This window comes from Penicillium oxalicum, chromosome VIII (assembly GCF_001723175.1).
Source record: "Penicillium oxalicum strain HP7-1 chromosome VIII, whole genome shotgun sequence".
Lineage (NCBI taxonomy): Eukaryota > Fungi > Ascomycota > Eurotiomycetes > Eurotiales > Aspergillaceae > Penicillium > Penicillium oxalicum.
Window position 1 is genome coordinate 1,246,013 of NC_064657.1, and position 16,930 is coordinate 1,262,942.

General features: G+C 50.6%; 6 protein-coding genes across 6 annotated transcripts; 4 read left to right on the top strand and 2 right to left on the bottom strand.

Annotated features, from left to right (window-relative positions):
- Positions 1-227: 227 nt before the first annotated feature.
- Positions 228-3,750, top strand: POX_h09736 (Sterol 3-beta-glucosyltransferase UGT80B1; the record flags this gene model as incomplete). The annotated part of the gene is made up of 7 exons (XM_050118483.1): positions 228-393; positions 480-1,143; positions 1,213-1,449; positions 1,515-2,282; positions 2,339-3,203; positions 3,267-3,405; positions 3,467-3,750. 7 exons carry the CDS (start codon positions 228-230, stop codon positions 3,748-3,750), a joined length of 3,123 nt encoding a protein of 1,040 aa, XP_049965270.1.
- A 413-nt stretch (positions 3,751-4,163) lies between these two features.
- POX_h09737 (Palmitoyltransferase pfa4) lies at positions 4,164-5,710 on the bottom strand (the record flags this gene model as incomplete). Its single annotated transcript, XM_050118484.1, has 5 exons — positions 4,164-4,588; positions 4,652-4,730; positions 4,783-5,082; positions 5,148-5,319; positions 5,376-5,710. The coding sequence occupies 5 exons, from the start codon at positions 5,708-5,710 to the stop codon at positions 4,164-4,166; spliced, it is 1,311 nt and encodes a 436-aa protein (XP_049965271.1).
- A 463-nt stretch (positions 5,711-6,173) lies between these two features.
- Positions 6,174-8,925, top strand: POX_h09738 (uncharacterized protein; the record flags this gene model as incomplete). The annotated part of the gene is made up of 3 exons (XM_050118485.1): positions 6,174-6,580; positions 6,642-7,027; positions 7,085-8,925. The coding sequence occupies 3 exons, from the start codon at positions 6,174-6,176 to the stop codon at positions 8,923-8,925; spliced, it is 2,634 nt and encodes an 877-aa protein (XP_049965272.1).
- A 334-nt stretch (positions 8,926-9,259) lies between these two features.
- POX_h09739 (uncharacterized protein) lies at positions 9,260-11,950 on the bottom strand (the record flags this gene model as incomplete). The annotated part of the gene is made up of 7 exons (XM_050118486.1): positions 9,260-9,621; positions 9,689-10,191; positions 10,276-11,229; positions 11,296-11,470; positions 11,583-11,620; positions 11,693-11,747; positions 11,827-11,950. 7 exons carry the CDS (start codon positions 11,948-11,950, stop codon positions 9,260-9,262), a joined length of 2,211 nt encoding a protein of 736 aa, XP_049965273.1.
- Positions 11,951-12,935: 985 nt separating this feature from the next.
- POX_h09740 (uncharacterized protein) lies at positions 12,936-15,634 on the top strand (the record flags this gene model as incomplete). Its single annotated transcript, XM_050118487.1, has 2 exons — positions 12,936-13,977; positions 14,028-15,634. 2 exons carry the CDS (start codon positions 12,936-12,938, stop codon positions 15,632-15,634), a joined length of 2,649 nt encoding a protein of 882 aa, XP_049965274.1.
- Positions 15,635-16,053: 419 nt separating this feature from the next.
- On the top strand, positions 16,054-16,473 carry POX_h09741 (uncharacterized protein; the record flags this gene model as incomplete). Its single annotated transcript, XM_050118488.1, has 1 exon — positions 16,054-16,473. One exon carries the CDS (start codon positions 16,054-16,056, stop codon positions 16,471-16,473), a length of 420 nt encoding a protein of 139 aa, XP_049965275.1.
- Positions 16,474-16,930: the final 457 nt, after the last annotated feature.

Sequence of the window (16,930 nt, forward strand, 5' to 3'; positions counted from 1 at the left end):
CCGATCCTGACATCATCGCCAGAACAACTCCTCGTGATGACTCTCGATCCAGACAACTCAGACAACATGAAAAAAAAATTGCTTCTCATCTCCAACAGTTCACAGACTTTCGATTTTGAAGAGGAAGAACATCATAATACACACCAATTTTAGCCTGTGATAATAGAGAATTGGACAAGAACTCTGGACGAATTGTGCGTCGGCTTGACGACGATCTCCCGACAACGATGCCCTCGGTGGTGCCCACTACTGAAGGAGCGACTGCCGCCCGGCACAACCAGATTGAGTCAGAAGACTGGCCGACCCAGCTCAGCGATGCATCGTCTCCTCGGAGCAGCGGAGAGCGCATGCAGTTCAACGGCGATGGATTGAACACCGGTGTGCGTATTCTGGGTATGTGCACTGCTCCCCGACCGGTCTTGGTCTTTCGTCCCCTGCGAGATGCGACCTGGAGCCGCTAATTCTGGTGATGTATATAGGGGATGGCCGTCTAAAGATTCGCATCAACCAATACAGGCCGAACATAGCAGGCCTACTAAACCTGGCTCGTTCCTCAAAATCGCACAAGACAGCCGAGAATCAAGCCGAGACCCCAGCCGGAGACCAAGCCAGCAAAGTCGACGAGTCTATCCGACGAGCCGAAAAGGAGGCCGACAATTTTCCACTGCACCTGAATGTGGTCATTCAAGTGATTGGGTCCCGAGGTGACATCCAGCCATTTATCGCCTTGGGCAAGGAGCTGAAAAAACATGGGCATCGCGTTCGCCTTGCCACGCATCTCGCATTCCGCGAGTTCGTGCTCGACGCTGACCTGGAGTTCTTCAATATCGGCGGAGATCCAGCCGAATTGATGGCATTCATGGTCAAAAACTCTGGATTGCTCCCTAATATGGATACCATTCGAAGTGGCGCGATTCTCAAGCGCCGGCGGGAAATGAAGGACATTGTTGATGGTTGTTGGCGGTCATGTTTCGAGATGGGAGATGGCACCCACCTCCATCAGATCAAGGATGACCTGTGGAGTGAAGAACAAGACTATCGCCGCCGTCCATTCGTCGCAGACGTGATTATTGCCAATCCTCCAAGTCTGGCGCACATTCATTGTGCGCAGAAATTGGGCATTCCCCTCCACATTATCTTCACGTAAGTCTGCCCGAGACTCTTCATGCCGGGGTGGCGCTCGACCAGCGACTGACCTTTGAATCATTGCAGTATGCCATGGTCACCAACACAAGCTTTCCCACATCCTCTGGCGGTCATTCAACAGCAGGACTGTAAGCCTTCGGTCGCAAATTTTGTATCATATGCCATTGTGGACATGATGATTTGGGAAGGCCTGGGTGACATCGTCAACAAGTATCGACGGACTGTCCTTTCTCTCAGCTCTCTGGACGCCATCACGGCTCCGAGCATCCTTCACAAACTACAGGTTCCCTGCTCATATCTCTGGTACAGACAACTTTGAAATATCGCGCTCCGACTTAATAGGCTCCCGTGCGCTGACAAACATTCAGGTCGCCTGCTATTCTGCCCAAACCGGAAGACTGGGGTGATCACATCGACGTCTGCGGTTTTAGCTTTCTCCCCGCGAAACCAGACTACGACCCACCGAAAGAGATCACCAAATTCTTAGAAAGCGGTCCCACACCCATCTATGTTGGCTTTGGTTCTATTGTGGTGGATAATCAAAAAAGGCTTACAGAAACAGTCTACGAAGCTGTTAAAAAGTCAGGGCAACGAGCCATCATCTCCAAGGGCTGGGGTAATGTTGGGGTCGACGACGTTGAGGTGCCTGACAATATCCTTGTGATTGGAAGCTGTCCCCACGACTGGTTGTTCCGGCAGGTGTCATGTGTAGTTCACCATGGCGGAGCTGGCACGACAGCGGCAGGGCTCGCCCTTGGACGCCCAACGATCATTGTTCCATTTTTTGGTGACCAGCAATTCTGGGGTGACATCGTCGCCCGTAACGGAGCCGGTCCGTTGCCTATCCCCCATAAAGAACTCACGGTGGATGGCTTGTCCAACGCGATTGAGTTCGCATTGAAAGACTCCACGCGTGAAAAGGCCCAGGAAATTGCCAAGAAGATGGAAGGCGAATCTGGCGTCCGGGATGGCGTACGCAGCTTCCATCGTCAGCTTGACCTTCGATCGCTGCGGTGCGCAGTCTGTCCAACTCGACCAGCTGTGTGGCACTTGAAACATACCGAAGTCGGGCTGAGTGCCCTTGCCGCCGCTATTCTAGTGGAAACAGGCAAGGTTGACCCGCAGGATCTAGTGTTGTGAGTTTCTTACGCCTCCGACCAGGATGTGATTCGTTCGACTGACCAAGATTCAGGAATCGTCCCAAAGAGTATGACACATACCGCGACCCAGTCGGCCCGATTAGTGCCAGTGCTCAGGTTCTCTTTGGAGCTATCGCGCATTTTGTGGGTGGCATTGCCGATGCCCCTGCCTATGTAGTCAGTGATCTGGCAGTGGCCCGCCATGCTTTGGAAAGTTCCCATGGACGAACAGACCTCAATCGTGAGTGGCGCCGTCACAGGTCGCGGAGCAGAGCACGATCAGCTCGCATCGATAATAAGGCTCGAATGAGCAATGAGACTCGATCAAGCGAAGAGACGCGGGCAAGCGGAGAAACCGACACAAGCAAAGGGTCTCACCCCAGCAATGAAACTCGTACAAGTGATGGGACTTGGGAAGATGATCAAGTGCAGGCAAATGATGGGGTTCAATCAAAGGTTGACACGCAGACAGGCGGGGAAAGAGCGCGTTCAGGCGAAGAAAATAACCCAAGCCATACAGTGGGTGATACGGCCCAGCAAAGATCACCAAAAAGGAACGAGGATGCGCACAATAGTGATGGTGTCGAGTCTCTAAGTGATGAGAGTGGCTCTTGTGACGCGACACGTGCGGAGCCGAACCTAGAGTTGGAGCGAGAATGCAGTATCAAACTTCAAAGGACGGCGACTATGGCATCAGTGAATACCACATCCAAGTCTCACAATATTCTCTACGAGATTGCCAGCTTGGGAGGGAAAATGTCTTTGAAGTTTGTTAATTTACTCATCTGGCTTCCGACCGATTTGACCCTGAGTCTCTCAAAGGGTTTCCACAATGCACCGAAATTGTGGCATGACCCCATGGTTAGGTCGACACCGAAAGTGCACGATATTCAGAGTGGTTTCAAGGCAGCTGGCAAAGTAAGTCGTCTTCTATAGCTTCCCTGAATCCGGTGATGCCGCAGCATACTCATAAAAGTGCAGGAGTTATTCCACGGCTTCTACGATGGAGTCACAGGGCTTGTGGTTCAGCCACAGCACGGTTACAAGGAGAATGGCGCAAAGGGAATGATGAAGGGTGTTGGAAAAGGCATCGGCGGAGTGTTTTGCAAGCCACCTGCAGGTACGCGAAACTGCTGCTCTCTGAGAGGACTCCATTCCATCATCTAACGCACATCTCACAGGTCTTTGGGGGCTTGCTGGGTATCCTCTGATGGGAATTCGTCGCAAATTGCTCGATTCCCTGGGTCGATCTAGCGAGGGCCAAATTGTCCTTTCTCGAATTGCTCAAGGGCATGAAGAAATGTACGCCTCTACGCCCGCGGAACGGGCGGAGGTCATCAAGAAATGGTCCGTGATCGAAAAATCTCTGACGCCGTCGCAATGTCGCAAACAGCATAAGAACAACATGTTCCGTCGGCAATTCCACCACCACCACAACCACTATCGAGGTTCGTTTCATGTTTAACGCAGTCACGATTCCCATTCGGATGTTTGATATTCTCGGTTTGCATGTATACCCTTACGCTCTCTGTTACTGTTATTATGATAATGTAATTAAATCTTCGATTAATGATCACTGCAACCTTTTTGTGGACTCGGACATCTGAGGTTCATCCAAGCCTAGGCAGATCTGAGAAATAGGGGGGCAAATGAATTTCGATTCTTCGAGTGGAAAGAATTAGTGGCTGAACTTGGCAGTGGGTTGAGTTCATACCTGCTCAAGACCAAGCGTTGGTTCATTACGAGTTCCCGTGACGCCCATAGGATAGCGGATACAGCCATACAGGCATAGGTGTATTTTCGCCGTCCAAAAAAACCCTTATTAAATTTTCAGGACTAGAGGTCGTGATAATGCACAACATATAGCAGCTGGCTACCTCATTGACGACGACCTCTCTGCCTCATGAGAACCCCCAGAGGAATATCATCCTCGTCGTAGAACTCCGCCTCCTCATCCACACCAAAGTCACGAAGGCGTTCTCCCTCTGCATTGCGCCAAGACTCTTCCCCTTCGTCTGATTGATCGCCATAGGGAGACTGTGATTCTGACTGGTCATCGTCTTCACTCCCAGCTTTCTGCTGCTGCTGCTGGTGATTATATCGCTCATGAAATCGCTTGCGCTTCTGAATTACAGAAAAGGGCCTGGGCCGATGGAGATCTTCAGCCTGGCGACGACGGAAAGCTTCTACTTCCTCTCTTGCGGACCCGTAGGATTTCAGTAACTGTGAGCGATCTTCTGCTGACGGATTGGCGGGTAACGGAATACGATCGGGATCGGGTGGTGGCCACGATACGCCGGGATCTGGCGCAGCGTTAGCGGTTACTGGGGATTAGTTGAAAAGCAGAGCAGTTTGTGGATATGTACCTTCAAAGTCATTCACTTCGAAAGCCCATCCCGAATTTCGATCGGGTGTAGCTGCAAATGGCCAGAGCCAACTGAGGATCTGCAGAGACCATTAGTATGGAGACGCGGTCAGAGAAGCGTGTTCGACTCACATTGGCACTACCTCCCATTCCTTGCTTGACGTTGGACCAGATCCCGATATCGTATGGGAATTCTTGTTTCTTAATTAAGATTCTCTTTCCGCCGGGTGCTTCGAGGTAGCCGCCTAGGACCCGAGCTCGGCGCACCAGGGTCTCATGTCTCTCGATTTCCCACGATTCAATGGTGGTAGTATTGAAAATGAGAGACCAGAGACTTCGCACAAGTAAGATAAAAAGAGCAAAGACCGTCAAGCTGTTCACCACGAAGAGGACAAAGAGGTGGATCAATTGTCCAGTCGATGGTCCGAGATACTGGACAAGAAAATGATTAAGGTAAGTGTGAGGTTGGAAATCTATCTTGGATCCGTGCATCTTACGCTTGGGAGATCTCTACTCTTCCAGACCACGTACGCACGCTCCCAGAGGCAGGTCTCAAGGTACCCCATGCCGACGACCGCATAGAAAAGAAAGCGCATGAAGTGGGGATACGTAAAGTGCGAGACGCAATTCGAAGTCCACGGACAATGATGATCCATCTTTGGTATACATCTGTACCTGCATCAATACACAGTTCAAAAGACACACGTCTTGAGAGATCAACTCACCTCTTGCAAGTCTTACAGTGGTGAGCTCGAGGGGGCTTGACAGCTTCGCACCTGCGACACCATCTTTGTCGAACGGCGGCCGCATCCTGATCGGACTTTTGCCGAACGCTGGATTTGACACTCAAGGGTAGACGCCCGGGATCTACGAAGCTTGCGCGAAAGTAGCAGACCCAGATGCACAGTGCAAAAATGTTGATCTTCCAGACCTCGTCTTTGCGGAATGGTACCGCTTCGAAATGTTGAAAGAAGTATTGGGAGGTGTATGCCAGGAAACTGATCAAGAAACTGACGGCCGGTATCGCCAACTGCGATATTTGAAAATCTTCTTTCAACATCCTGAAGACTGGCCACCTCGTGCTCGCTGGTTGTGCGAGCTGAACGAGTCCTCACTGGCTGGCTGATGGGAGTGTGTTTCTTTGCTTGTCCTCTAATCCCGCCGACGGCCGTCCATAGCTTGGATTGGTCCGTTTGATACTCGCGCCCGAGACGCGGACTTCTGACAGAATGCCACGGGCCTAACGGGATGGCCGACTGACTAATCATGCTTTAGTCTTGTAGCCTGAGGCCTCAACAAGAAATACCGTGACCAGACTCTAGTTCTACGACTGGTCCAATTGACCCGCTCTTCGTCTCCACTTGCGCAACAACGGGCTCAGCGAACGTCATTTCTAAGTGCATACAAGGCACTGGGCAGGTCCCTTGGACCCCCTAGTCTGTGGATGGGAAGGAGCATCGCACGAAGCGATCTTCTCGTGCAAGAAGAAGTAGTGAAGGCCCGGGTAGTCGCAGCCTGCCGCAATGCCCATTGAGCCGCTTCCCCAGGCAACGATTCGAGCAATTGGCTCCACTTCAGTCATCTCGGATCCTTGTTCAGTCGTGAAGGAGCTTTTGGACAATGCATTAGATGCTTCGGCTTCATCTGTATCTGTGGAGATTTCCCCAAACACCGTGGACACCATTCAAGTAAAAGATAATGGCCACGGTGTACCAGTGGAGGACCATCCGTTTGTCTGCAAGCACGCCTTTACAAGCAAAATTTCAACCATTGACGATTTGAAAAATGTCGGTGGTACGACTCTGGGATTCCGAGGTGAAGCGCTTGCCAGCATTGCTGAGATGTCGGGCGGCATTTTATTTGTGACTCGCACTGCATCAAGCATGGTTGGGTCTCAACAAGAGTATGGGAGAAAAGGAGAGCTCATCAGGTAAAGTCTCAAGCAGCTCAGGCTCTATCAGCGATCCTTGATTCTAACCCCGTTGATCCAGGTCTCAAAAAACTGCACACCCGGTTGGGAGTACTGTCCGTGTTCGGGACTTTCTGAAGCATATTCCAGTACGAAGACAGGGTGTGCTGAAAGGGAGTGTCAAATGTCTCGGCAGAATAAAGAAGCTTCTCCAAGACTACTCCTTGGCTCAGCCTTCCAAGCGATTTTCACTGAAGGTACTTCGAGCCAAAAACGAGAATCACAATTGGTCCTTCATACCTGGGCCAACTCCGACTTTGGTCAATGCGGCGATCAAAGTTATTGGGCACGATGCGGCTACTTCTTGTACGACCGAGGAGATCTCGATGCCGGCAGAAATCCAGACAGATAGGACCCCCGACCGGAATTTCTTCAAGATCATGGCTCTTCTTCCGAAAGTCGGCGCAGGTGAGATAAACCGCCCTGGCCTATGTGGGACCATCGCGTTCTAAACTCATTCTTCAGATGCTTCGAAGATCAGGAACAAGGGCCAATTTGTCAGTATAGATGGTCGACCACTTTCTACCAACAGAGGTTTTGGGCACGAGGTTGTCAAGTTATTCAAGACCTTTATTCGTGCCGCTTGGACACTATCCGATGATTCTTCCAAGTCAACAAACGATCCGTTTCTTTGTGTTCACATAACCTGCCCTCCGGGCAGCTATGATGTGAATATTGAGCCGGGCAAGGATGACGTGCTGCTGGAAGATCGAGAAGTCTTGCTTGATCTGATCGAGAAGATTTTGACGAAGCATTACGGTGTGCTACCGAATCCTCCGACCCAAAAACAGTCCAAAAAAGCAGCAGATTCTCTACCCCGAGACGAGCAGAACGGGTTTTCTTTACTCATGGCCCGGAAGCCCCCGACTACTACAAACGAACACTCCAATCTAGGTGGTCAGTCCCGCAACCAAGTATCTGTACCTTTGATATCGCGGCAGTCTCTGATATCTGCTGGCCTTCCATCGCCCGAAAGTACGCCGAATGATCAGCACCGACGCCGAAATGGCCATACAGATACGCCGACCAGCTCTTCCAGCTTGCGCCCAGTCACTTCATGGTACATGTCTGTTGGGCAATTCCCCTCCGCGGCTGAGAACGGCGTGGAACCAGTGTCTATTTCTCGGGAGGCAGTAAGCGCTCTAGCATCGGGAAAAGGTCGAAAATTCTTAACACAACCTCGAAATCAACCCAAGCAACGTCATGACCCGGAAACGAATGTGCATTCTAGACTTACACCAGTGAGTCCGTTGAGTCGCCGCCCAAACTCGCCACTGATGCGGGAACAAAATCACAGCCCCCATTCCGCAGATGCATCTAGAAAGGCAGTTAGGGCAAGAGACAAGGAGCGCTATGGCAATGGCGCCCTCGACACATGGTTTCAGCGGCTTAACCAAACATCGCTCAGCCAAAATTCAGTAGAAACTCAGAATGAACCTGAAACCCCTGAACTCTCGCTTTCTGAACTTGCGGAAGCGAGGTTTAATCCGTCAATCGATCTGTCCGGCAACAGTGCCTTCGTGGAAAGACGCCAGCAAGCTGACCCCACAAGTCCTGCGGAGGAACAGCGTGTGAATTTACAACAGTCGCCAGAAGCTCCACCAGTCAGCTGCACTCAGGCAAGGCCTATGAACAGCGGTCGTGGATACCCTGTTCTAGAAAACTGGGCTGCCAGTGTTCACGAAGGATTTGTTCCGGCGAGCTCTCTCGATTTGGAACAGGCACTGGACTTTGAGAGGCGCAAACGAGAAGTCAACAGGAGGAGTCGAACACGTTCCCTTCGGCCTGGCACTTCCACAAGAACCTCGTCATCGGCACGACTTGAAAGCGATCGGGATCCTCACGCCGAGATAACAAACGTTGCAGTGCAGAAAGCCTTTGACACTAATTCCGTAACTCCTCTCTCGGCGAAGGATCCAAGGGCTTACCTTATCTACCATCAAAGCGATCAGGGAGTAAACCGTCGAGTGCGAACGAGCAAGTTGCCTTTGGAGAGAGTGACCGAAGAGGATATGCTCTTCAACAAGTCAGTCATCCTGAAAGCACAAGTCTCAGAACTTCAGAGGGCTTTCCATGCCATCGCTTTCAATGATGGATATACTCGAAAGAAAGACGAGACTGACGGACTGTCGCCCTCAAATTTTACTGATCAGCACTTGTCCTTGAATAGAAGACTTGTTGAACTTGTCAGTCAGAATTTTCGAACAGACGAAGGCTCTAGACTTGACTATTTGCAGATCGATATTGCTACCATCCTAGCGGATCATGAGAAACGCACCCATGTACTGGAAGCCCAGAAAGTATAGGCGTGAACTCATGCCTTCTGGAGCAAATCAAAACTTCTTTTCCTATATCAACACAACAATATATCATACCCCCCTGAACCGTTCAACGCCCCTTTTCATTTCGCCACGGCTACTATCTTCATTTAACATAGCTGGTCCTTTCTCACGAGCTATCGATCTGCAATTGGTGGGCAGCAGACTGAAACATTGGTCACGAAATTTGGGCTGCAGAAAATGGGTTGGAGCTGTCGTCATCTCTGCAATGTATACTTAATAACGTATGAATCATCCCTCATGGGCTGGATTACATAAAATGGAGTTGAATGACCAATTCCAGGTGATAATACTACTTCAGTCAAACTCCACTGCGAATATACAACTCTTCTTCAAAAATAGTCTGTCCTCCCATTCGTTGCCTACCTTCATCAGGCTCTGAGATCCCAGGCTTCTGACCCACAAATGACCTGTTCTTGATCTCGCTAGGCTCCTGCGGGTGAGACCGTCGTGCAATCATAGTGTCAATTGAGAGAGAAGGGACGCTTGACGCTGTGGAAGGAGTCCGAAAGTGGAATGCTCGGGTGGCAGCCCCGGTCTCGCCTGCAAGCGTTGCAGGCGTTGCAGGTGAAACAGGCGATGGGTTTGAAGCTGAGATGGGATCCGTGACGGGAGTATCAGATTGCACGTTATAAGGCGTGGCGAGCTCAACCGGAGAAGAATCTTCAAATAGTCAATCACGACTGGTAAAATCCTCCAACTTCCAATGAGGGACCAGGATACCACGTACCTTGCAACTCATGCACGATTCCACCTCCCGATTCCACCGTGCGAGGAGAAATCGAAGTGAGAAAAGACCCTTGAATCGAAGACGGTTCGGTGATTCTTGTCTCTTGTCCTGTCGAAGCCGACTGTGGCCCTGGTCTGGGTGATGTCGGACCAGCGCCGTACATTAAGTGGCTCACTTCCGTGCTGTCAGCCTCACGTGGTCCATCTCTCTTACCGAAAGATTCAGGGAGACTATCTTGTGTTTTTCGTTGATAACGACGCCACAACCACAATCCCAATGCTACAGACCCGATGAGAAAAAGACCAAGAAGGGCACCCAATACGGCTGCGGCCCACTTGGGGAAATGGTGTTCAGATTGCTTCGACGTCTCTGCTTGTGTTCCGTTGGCACTTTCGTACGGCCAGTAATTCTTGATGGTCTTGGGATATTTTCGCGCGAAGATAGCGGCCAGGGAGGAATTGGTCCATGTCTCCGGGGCGGTTTTATTTGCCCCTCCCGTGGAACTGTGAGACAGAAAGAGAACTCAGTAAGTACTAAGTCGTGTCATGAGTGGATTTGGGGGCTCGTAGACTTGATGCATTACTGACCTGCCTCCTATTCTTGCCGTGATTATACCTGGCACTCGATATTCACTCCAAATGGCAGGATCATACGTGTCCTGAAATCTGAGTGTGTTTAAATTAAAAGCCACGATCACACCTCCATCTAAACATTTTGTTGGATCATTTCGAAGACCTCCCAAGGCAAGCATTTGATCGGGGTAGACCTTGAGACAGCGATGCGCACTGCGACCATGGGTCTGTGTTCCATTATGGACTTTCATCCACTGGAACGATGGCAGAGACAAAACGTACACATCATCCGAAGGAGCACTGTTCAAGTCAATGCCATCGTAACCTCCATAGATATAGATATTATGCGACGAACCATCTGGCGCACTGGCCAAGACGGAGCAGAACTGCGTCAACTGAGGTGGTATGTCTCCTGTTGTGTTTTGCAAGAACCACGATTGGCTCTTGACATCAAAGACAGAAACCGTCTTCATGAAAGTGGGACTAATTCGCCGAGAGATTTCAATCTGAGACGAATTCAGTCCCATGGTTGGCTCGAGTTGAGCAGGCTGCACTACACCACCGACGACTACCAGGACGCCGGATTCCGCCACAGGGACCCAGACCAGCTCCGCGTTTGCCCGTCCCAAAATTTCAGTTGGGAGACTTTGATTTGTCCATTTGGCTTCGCGCATCTGGAACATGTCCGCAGTGATCATGGTGTTGGCAGTTATATTGGCGTTAAACTGGTCGTAGGTAATTGGTCCCCATTGGGTGTCGCGCATGCCACTGAAGTAGAAGCCGAGGTTCTCACTCGGCGCGGACACACCAGCACCATTGGTGATATACCGAGTGACATTTGGAGATAGCTTTTCCGAGTGCCAGCCAGGGCCCCAGTTGTTTCTGTAAGGACCATACTGGTAGCCTTCGAAGGCAAGGACCTCGTCAGCTGGTGGTGACTCACTGCTATTGGTGAGTTGGCGCAGGCCTCTATATTTGCGCAGGAACCGACCATGTTAGCGAAATTGACCTTCGGTGCGGTGTCGTGCTACTTGCCCATAAAGGTAGAATTCATCCTGATTCGAAAACATCACACCATCGACATAATTAGGAGCCAGATTGTTGGCCGTTCCTCCGGCGATTGTCTCATTTTTGATGACGCTCAAAAAGTCGGAACTGGTATTGAAAGAAGTGGAAAGATTCAGAGAGTAAATGAAACCCTTGAAGTTGCCTGTTTTTGGAAGTTATTGGATGTGGTTCTTCGTCATCAACTTGGACTCTAGTAGAAATTGGGGGATACGTCTCTCCCACGATCCCCCCCCCTCCCCCGAGGGCTTACCTACCGTTATTGAATTGATTTACACAGCCATCGGCATATCCTCTGTAGTAGCCGGTCAGAATCGTTTCATCGCCTTGAAAGATCTCATGATCCCAGACGGGGAGGCTCTCTTACTGCTGTAACCACAGTCGCCCACCGTCTAAGTATATTGAGTCGCGAAGAATATTTGCTGCACTCCGTCAGCTTCAGAGCTCTCTACAGTCAAGCGGTAACCCTGAAACTTGTCCAAGAACTGGCGTTTGACTCACCTCGCACTCCCTCCCAGTTACAGATGGATAGGTTAACTTGCTGTTGCCATGCGGAGCATTCTGCCGTCGCACGATCTACACAGAGTGACCAAACTGTCAGAATACCGGTTGAAAAGAATCTCATTCTGCTGGTACTTGTCAGCAGCAACGGATTTTTTGCAGAAGATGAAGTGCGTAGAGGGCAAGTCTCGCCGTCTGTTCAATTGCACAGCGCCAGGGGCTAACTTTTTCTGCTTTCAGGATGGATCCCTACTCGCGATTCGGAGGATCTGACTCTATCTCCTCGGACAACCTCCCCCCTGTCGGGTCACGAGTCAGTCAAGTCAATATAGTGATCATTTGGAGAAGACAGTGAGAGGTCTGGACAGGGTCTTGATGTGCGGCTTTGTCTGCGCGAAATCGGAGGCGTTGGCTTCTTTGTTCCTCGGGTTGCCTGAGCGCATCCATACAGTCCAACCATATTAACCAATCCTGCTGTCACGAGTTCCTCTTTGGCTGAAAATATGGACATCAACGAGATTGAGATTGACATTCTACTGAGGAAAAGGCAAGCAAGGGCATGTCAGCCCCGCTCACTGGCTTTTTTTTCTTTCATGTCCGTTCCAGGATCGCGTGTCTCTCCACCAATTACTTTGAGCTGCCGCAGTGTCCTTGAATCAATATGAAATCCCAATTTCGAAGCGAGGCCACTAATCGAAGTGATGAACCTACCAACAGTCGAGTTAAATATTGCTGTTTCTCTTTTGAGAATGGGCCTCGAAGAGTGGTCATCCAAGGAAAAAAAAAGAGAAGGTAAGAGAAAGGTCTGCAGCAGGTTTTCTGAATGATCTTTTCCTTCTTTTCCCAGCTAGGATTGTCTGACATCCTCTCTTCGCACATTTTCTGACAGCTTCCAGAGTTGAATCGTGGGAACAGTTTTGGCCGAGATGAAGCTTTTTGCCGTTTGCTTGTCGCTTTGTGCGACCACTGCTGTTGCGACTTGGCGCTGGCCAAGTTCAGTCTCGACTAGGGCATTGCCATCGACGGCTATTGCAGCAGCAGAAGTGGTTTCAGCGGCCATCACTCCGCGAGCTCTTCGAGTAACATCTTCAACTCAACAGAGCTGCGGGATGACTGTGACCGAGAAAGTCACAGTTGACGTTCGGAACACTGTCACTTCCACTGAAACGGCCGTCTCAACGCAGACGATCGTAGAACACGAGACAGTGACTCAGACAGTGACCAATGTGAAAACAGTTGCAACGACGGTGGAAGCAACTGGAGATGCCCTTACTACAGCGTTCGGTTCATCTGTTCCCACCGCCACTGAGCCGGGAGCAATCGTGTCCATAGACTTGCCTGGAGTCAATTCCACTACACTCCTCGTCTCCACGGTAGGGCCAACAGTCACTAACTTGACGAGCTCTGGACAGGTAGACCTCTCAAAGGTTACGATGCCAGCAACGACAGTCACTTTGACTGTTCAAGGGCCCACAGTTACCTTGCCTGGGACTTGTGCTGCTGCCACGCCAACTATTCCAGTGTCCACGGTGGTTGTGCCCACAACATTAACCGCCGGTCCATCCAAGCCACTAGGAACTCCTGCGCAATCTCCAAGTTCCAAAACAGCAGAGAGCTCAACCGTGACTGTCTCAATGACTTCAATCACAACTAAATCCTCGATTTTGGTGCCCAGTACTGTGCCTCTAACCAGGAACCACAAAAGTACTATCACCTCTATAGTCACAGTGCCTGGGTCGACAGCAACTACAGTCGCTATTGGCCCTGCTTTGACGCAAAGTTCGTCGAATCAATTCACGACTTTTCCAGGACCGTCTAGCACATCTGCGAGTACTCTCTCGACAAGCGTTTTCTCGACGAGTACCATCGCAACCACCACGTCTGCCACTGTCATCGTTCCCCTCACCAGCACTTCATCCACCAGCGCTGTGGTCATCACCACGCCTGTCACTGTGAGCAGTACAATTTCTAACACGCCCTCCACAAGCAATAACATTGGCACTCCGTCAATTGCAGTTGGAAGTGCATATACGAGCACTCTTTCAAAAAGTGAAATAGTCATCCCCGTATCTACTGTTGTTAGCGGCACATCCAGAAGCACTGTCACCATCACAGGATTTACCACAGTGGCCACAGTGGTCTCAGTAACAGGTCTGCTAATCATCATCTCTGAAAAATTTGAACGTCACTAAATTGTACAGGAACCACGGCAATTGCCACCGTCTCGTCGCATGCAACGGGCTCCGACACCACACAGCTGCCAACTCCGGCAAGCAGCAGTAGGACAATCACCAGTTCCACTTCAGCATCAGTCTGTCCAACTCTCATCACAAACCCGACCTACATGCCTACTGTGCCTCTCCCCAAGAATTACACCTGGGGTTGCCCTCCTGGATATCTATGCAAGCCTCCTCACACCGACGATCGTGAGGACTGTACGGTGGAGGCTGGTCTTCCAGCTGAAAGTTATACATGCTCCCCTTCGAACTGTGTAGTTGCACCCCCGTTGGTTATCAATCAAACTACGGTTGAAGGTCATGTGTTCACGTATAGTCAGGGCTATTACAATCTTGACCCAGAGGATTTTGGGTTGAGCTACAAAATCCTGCAAGGCTCAGGCGGATCACAGCCATCTGACAGCACAACAAGTGGAATCTCGCCATTCTCGCCGTCCAAACCTTTGCCAGCCGCCCAAGGAGGTACTGGATCGGATGGAAGTATTCCTCCCCTGTGTTACAATGTTTGCAACGACGTTGGTTTGGAGGCTCAATCAATGGGAAAGACTCCAGAACTTTGCCAGCCTGACTCAGCATTTTCAACTGAACGCGCACATTGCAAGTCTTGTATTGAGCTCAGGGCCTCGAATCCCTCCGAGGCATACTCTCAGAGATTGCTGCCATCTTTCTCACAGTTTCTCAATTATTGCGACGAATCAAGCACTAGCAACAGAGGTGGTAGTATGACTTTGACCCAACCTACAGCTGCTATCACGGTCAGCGAAGTGGCTCCCAGCAGTAGCACTTTCACAAGTGCACCTGGGGATTCTACAACTGCACTCATCCCTTCGCCTCCCACAGTCAGCTCCACACCTGAGATCTCCTTGGCAGCTCCCACGACAAGTAGTCAGGGGACCTCATTAGTTCCCACTGAAACCGCGCAAGCAAGCATCACCCAGACTGTAGCTACAGGTGATCCGACGATTCATGTCGTCACTGCAATCGATTCAAGCACTAGCTTCACATCAATCTCCGCTGAGGTACACACGTCAATGCCGTTCGAGTCAGAGTGGACCGCATCAATTACCAAAACTGACACTTCGATCCCTTCAACTGGCTTCATGACCGCACCCGGCTCATCTGGCCGCAGCGAAGACACCGCGACAAGCGCATCCACTTTGCTCTCATCAACGTCTACTATGTTTGCCTCCCAGACAGCCGCGGTTCTCAGCGAGACTAAGGATTCTAGTTCCGAGACCAAAGCTTTGCCCACAACAAACGATCTGACTCGCGTGGGGGGCAACAGATTGACTACGGCTGCTGGTGACCAAACAACGACAGATAGTACGACCTCGACAAATGCGGGAAGCCAGCTCAATTCGACTCCTGTGTCAACCTCATCACACAGCTCTCTTGACGATTCAATGAGTCAGGCGACTTGGACCAGCACTACGATTACTGCTCGCAGCAGCACCACTGCTACCGAGGAGGCTGCCTCATCCTCGGGTTTCAACATGGCCTCATCGGGAATCAAGGTCCCCCGTGTCGGTTTTTTGAGTCTGTTCCTCGCGATTCTCATGTCTCTCTTTTAAGAATGCCTCTGCTTCCGTATTGATATTAACTTGCTTGGTTTATGCACCGACTCAAATAATCATCTTTTGATTTTAGTGTCGCAATAATTTCAGATCTTACAATGCAGCTTCATCACCTTTTACTATTGGCTGCTCAAGCTCTTCATTGAAATGTAGCATGTGATCGGGCCAATGCATCTTCTGGGGCTAGGTTCTTTTCTTTTAAAGTTGATTCTTTCGAGACCCTTCGCGCTCATTCTAGCATCTTCAGGAGAGCTCTGCGGTTGACAAAATTTCTTGCCATTCATTCTGACTCATAAGCCAGATTCCAGCAAGTATAGAAGGCAAAGTCTCAACCCCAAGCTTTCTCAAAACAACAGTATTTTCTGTCCAAAACATCTGTTCTAGTTGACTCTCCACTTACCATCAAAACATCAACCATGACCTACAAAGTCCTCGTCTACGCCCATCGACTCCCCGGAGTATCTCCGGAATTGTTCAAGCAGCGATACGAAGCCCACATTGACCTCTTCAAGCGCCTCGTCGGCGACGCCTTCCCTCTTTCCCACCGGCGTGTCTACATTGCGCGCACCCGCACCGACACAACGCCGCAGGACGCTTCTCCCGTCTGCCACAACGCAAACACCCCGGCGACGGTCATCGTCGGCCAACAGTCTGACTATGATTACGACTGTCTGGCCGAAATGACCTTTGCGGATCAGACCAGCTGGGAGGCCTGCGTGGAAAGGGTCCGTGCCCCTGAGATCAGTGCGCAGATTGCAGCTGATGAGGACGGTTTCTTTGACCGTTCAAAGACTGGAGTGGTTGTTGTGGGGGATGTTTTCGAAACGCGGAAGTAGGTCAGCGGCTGGTCAAGCAGGGTGTTGGGATCAAAGTATCATCAAATCTTGAGCAGAGTTTACTACAGAGCCTGTTCGGGTACCGAGTTTGTATTTTTTATCAGCCAAGTGACATTTGTGCTACTGTCAGGGAGATGAAAATGACTCTGTCAGTACTGCAGCAGTAGGTAGGAGGTACAGCTGTTTGCCTGACTCATCAATCACCTGCGCTTATCCATTTCCACCGATCTGGTGGCACAGATCCATCCATCTGCATGACTCGCGCTAGCAAGTCAAAGCGTCAGCCGGCACTTTACCGGACCAATTTCGTAGGTGCACACAGAAGCTTCATCTTCCGCAGATTTTCTCCTAGAGTTTTTGCTTCCATGCGGCCGGTAGCAACGATGAGGGCCAATTCTTTTTGGGATACAATGGATTTACGGTGCAGATCTCGACCAAGAAGAAGCGGGAAAGCTCG